Here is a 2628-nt window from a genome sequence, read left to right on the forward strand (position 1 = left end):
GATAGAATGATGGCGTGATTCTATTGATAGGTTATTCAGAGTCCTTCTGGTTGATATAACAACATGTGTAAATTAGAATAATGGTCTGAATATGTTTCCCATATTTACACATTTTTTCAAAATAACAAAGTGGATGGATCACATTATTTACTACAGGGGATAAGAGTCTCCAATGAGCTTAGTCGATTTCACTTTGAAAGCCCTGGAGCACGCACCTCATATGGCGTCCTGTAAGCCTCTTAGGACCGTGAACAGCAGATGCGCGGAGAATGCCAATCAAGAACCCATGCGGCGCGGCGCGGAGAAATTTAACGACCCGCCTTGCTGTACGCGACGCTTTTACAGTCGGCAGCGTGAGTCCAGCTATCGCTTACACTGAAATACTATGAATTATTGGCATTTGGTGACTGAAACGGACAGCTAAGTGCGCACAGGTTCTGTCACACCTGGAAAGACGCGTAACAGTGACCATATGGCTGCCGAGCTGGGGAGAGCAACGCGGTTCTGGCAACCTTGAACTCCAGTGTAGGCTATACAATATTGCGTTATTCGGAGGCGCAATGCTGCCGCAAGACATGGGGGTGCACAAAACTCGCCGGGTGTCGGACGTTCCCCCGGTACCACCGAGGAGGATAAAGAACCGGGACTTTCCCCTGAGTTCAAAGCGCCGACGGTCCGGTTCCATACCTGAGCGCAAGGTGAACTGCGTCCTGGTAGGGGATGGAGCGGTGGGCAAGACCAGCCTGATCGTCAGCTACACCACTAACGGATATCCAACGGAGTACATTCCGACTGCCTTTGATAACTTTGCAGGTAATATCATGAAACTCAATAATTCAACCTATTTAATCCATACCGTAGACTCGTACTGTATCCGCATTGCGCGCATGTTTTACGCATGGCTAAATTGGCTAAAATATTGTCTTAATTGTATTTCTCTTTGTTTGTTTTCAGTAATTGTGCTCCTGAAGTCAATGTTAGCCTATTATTGATTTTATTTTATGGTAGGCTACAATGTTATGGTACCGCACATGGCATAGTAAAGCAGATACAGGCGTTGCCACGCTTTAGTGTCCTTCGGGAGACATTACTGACATTGATCTCGAAATGCTGTCATCGTGATCAATAATCGATAACCTATCTTTTCTCACTTATCTCCACTCCAGCAATGGTCGTGGTTGATGGAAAACCTGTAAGACTTCAACTCTGTGACATGGCTGGCCAGGTCGGTAAAAGTAATTTGTTATTATCCAATACTAAACAAGGCTTTTGTAAGCTACTATTTATTTAATCTTTATGTGTTTAGCAAGGATATTCTCGTATGTAGACTAAGACATGTGTACAATATTATTTTCTCCACATGCTTGGCTGGAAATGATAGAAATGGGGTTTGGAGGATGGAACCATGAATGTAAGACATTATCGGTGCCCTGTGCTGATGATCTGTAGTGTAGCTTCACACACACACACACGCACGCACGCACGCACGCACGCACGCACACACACACACACACACACACACACACACACACACACACACACACACACACACACACACACACACACACACACACACATATACCCACTAGTCTTGTTACATTATTCTCCTGCAACATTATCATCCTACAATTTCCCTATTTCAAGTTGCTATGTTTAGGTTTAAGTTTAGTTCTGAGAATAGATGGATGTTATGCCTACAAGGACCAAACTGTCATAGTGAGTTGTATGATTATGATTGGATTCCAGACTCTGCATCCTGTGCCTTGGTCGCCCTCTGTAGGATCTGTCCTGTATACCCCTCTCTCTCTCTCACACCCCCTTGAAGAATATTCTCCCATGCCTCCTTGATCCTAAGACCTCTATCGCCCCCTGCAGGGTGGTTCTGTAAATGCCCCCTCTGTCTCTCTGTGTTCTATTGCCCCCTTTTGGTTGACTGTCACAGACTCTGGCCCAATCCCAAATCAACCCCTAGACCCTCCCCTCTGCCCCCTGGGCACTTGAGTAGATCTGAGAGAGTTGGATAGGTTTTAGCAACATGGTCCCAATGACAACAAGTAAACAAACAAATGTTGTTGTTGTTTTTAAGTGGCTATTCCTAACCTTTGACCCTTCTCCTCCGATCCCATCCAGGACGAGCTGGACCGCCTCCGCCCGCTGTGCTACCGTAGCGCGGACGTCTTCGTGCTCTGCTACAGCGTGGTCCGGCCCTCCTCCTTCCACAACGCCGCCGACCGCTGGGCGCCCGAGATCCGCTGCCTCTGCCCCGGCGCCCCCGTGGTCCTGGTCGGCACCCAGCTGGACCTCAGAGAGGACGTCCAGGTCCTGATCCAGCTGGCCAAGAACCAGGAGCGGCCCGTCGGCACCGAGGAGGGCCAGCAGCGGGCCCAGGAGGTCGGCGCTGTGGCCTTCGTCGAGTGCTCGGCGCTGACCCAGAAGAACCTGAAGGACGTGTTCGACGCGGCCATCACAGCGAGCTTGCAGGAGTCGGACAGCGTCAGCGTCAGGGTGGTCCAGCACCAGAAGCAGCAGCAGACCCTGAGGGAGAAGACTCCGGATAAGATGAAGAGTGTGGGGGAGGCCTGGTGGAGGAAGATCAGCTGTCTGGTTGCAGGAGAGGAGATCAAGTGA

General features: G+C 49.5%; 1 protein-coding gene across 1 annotated transcript; it reads left to right on the forward strand.

Annotated features, from left to right (window-relative positions):
- Positions 1 to 560: 560 nt before the first annotated feature.
- Positions 561 to 2628, forward strand: LOC310818623 (rho-related GTP-binding protein RhoU; the record flags this gene model as incomplete). Its single annotated transcript, XM_083689621.1, has 4 exons — positions 561 to 813; positions 1167 to 1225; positions 1382 to 1411; positions 2131 to 2628. The coding sequence occupies 4 exons, from the start codon at positions 561 to 563 to the stop codon at positions 2626 to 2628; spliced, it is 840 nt and encodes a 279-aa protein (XP_083545747.1).

The sequence above is a fragment of the Argentina silus genome (genome assembly GCF_951799395.1).
Source record: "Argentina silus genome assembly, chromosome: 18".
NCBI classification, from domain to species: domain Eukaryota; kingdom Metazoa; phylum Chordata; class Actinopteri; order Argentiniformes; family Argentinidae; genus Argentina; species Argentina silus.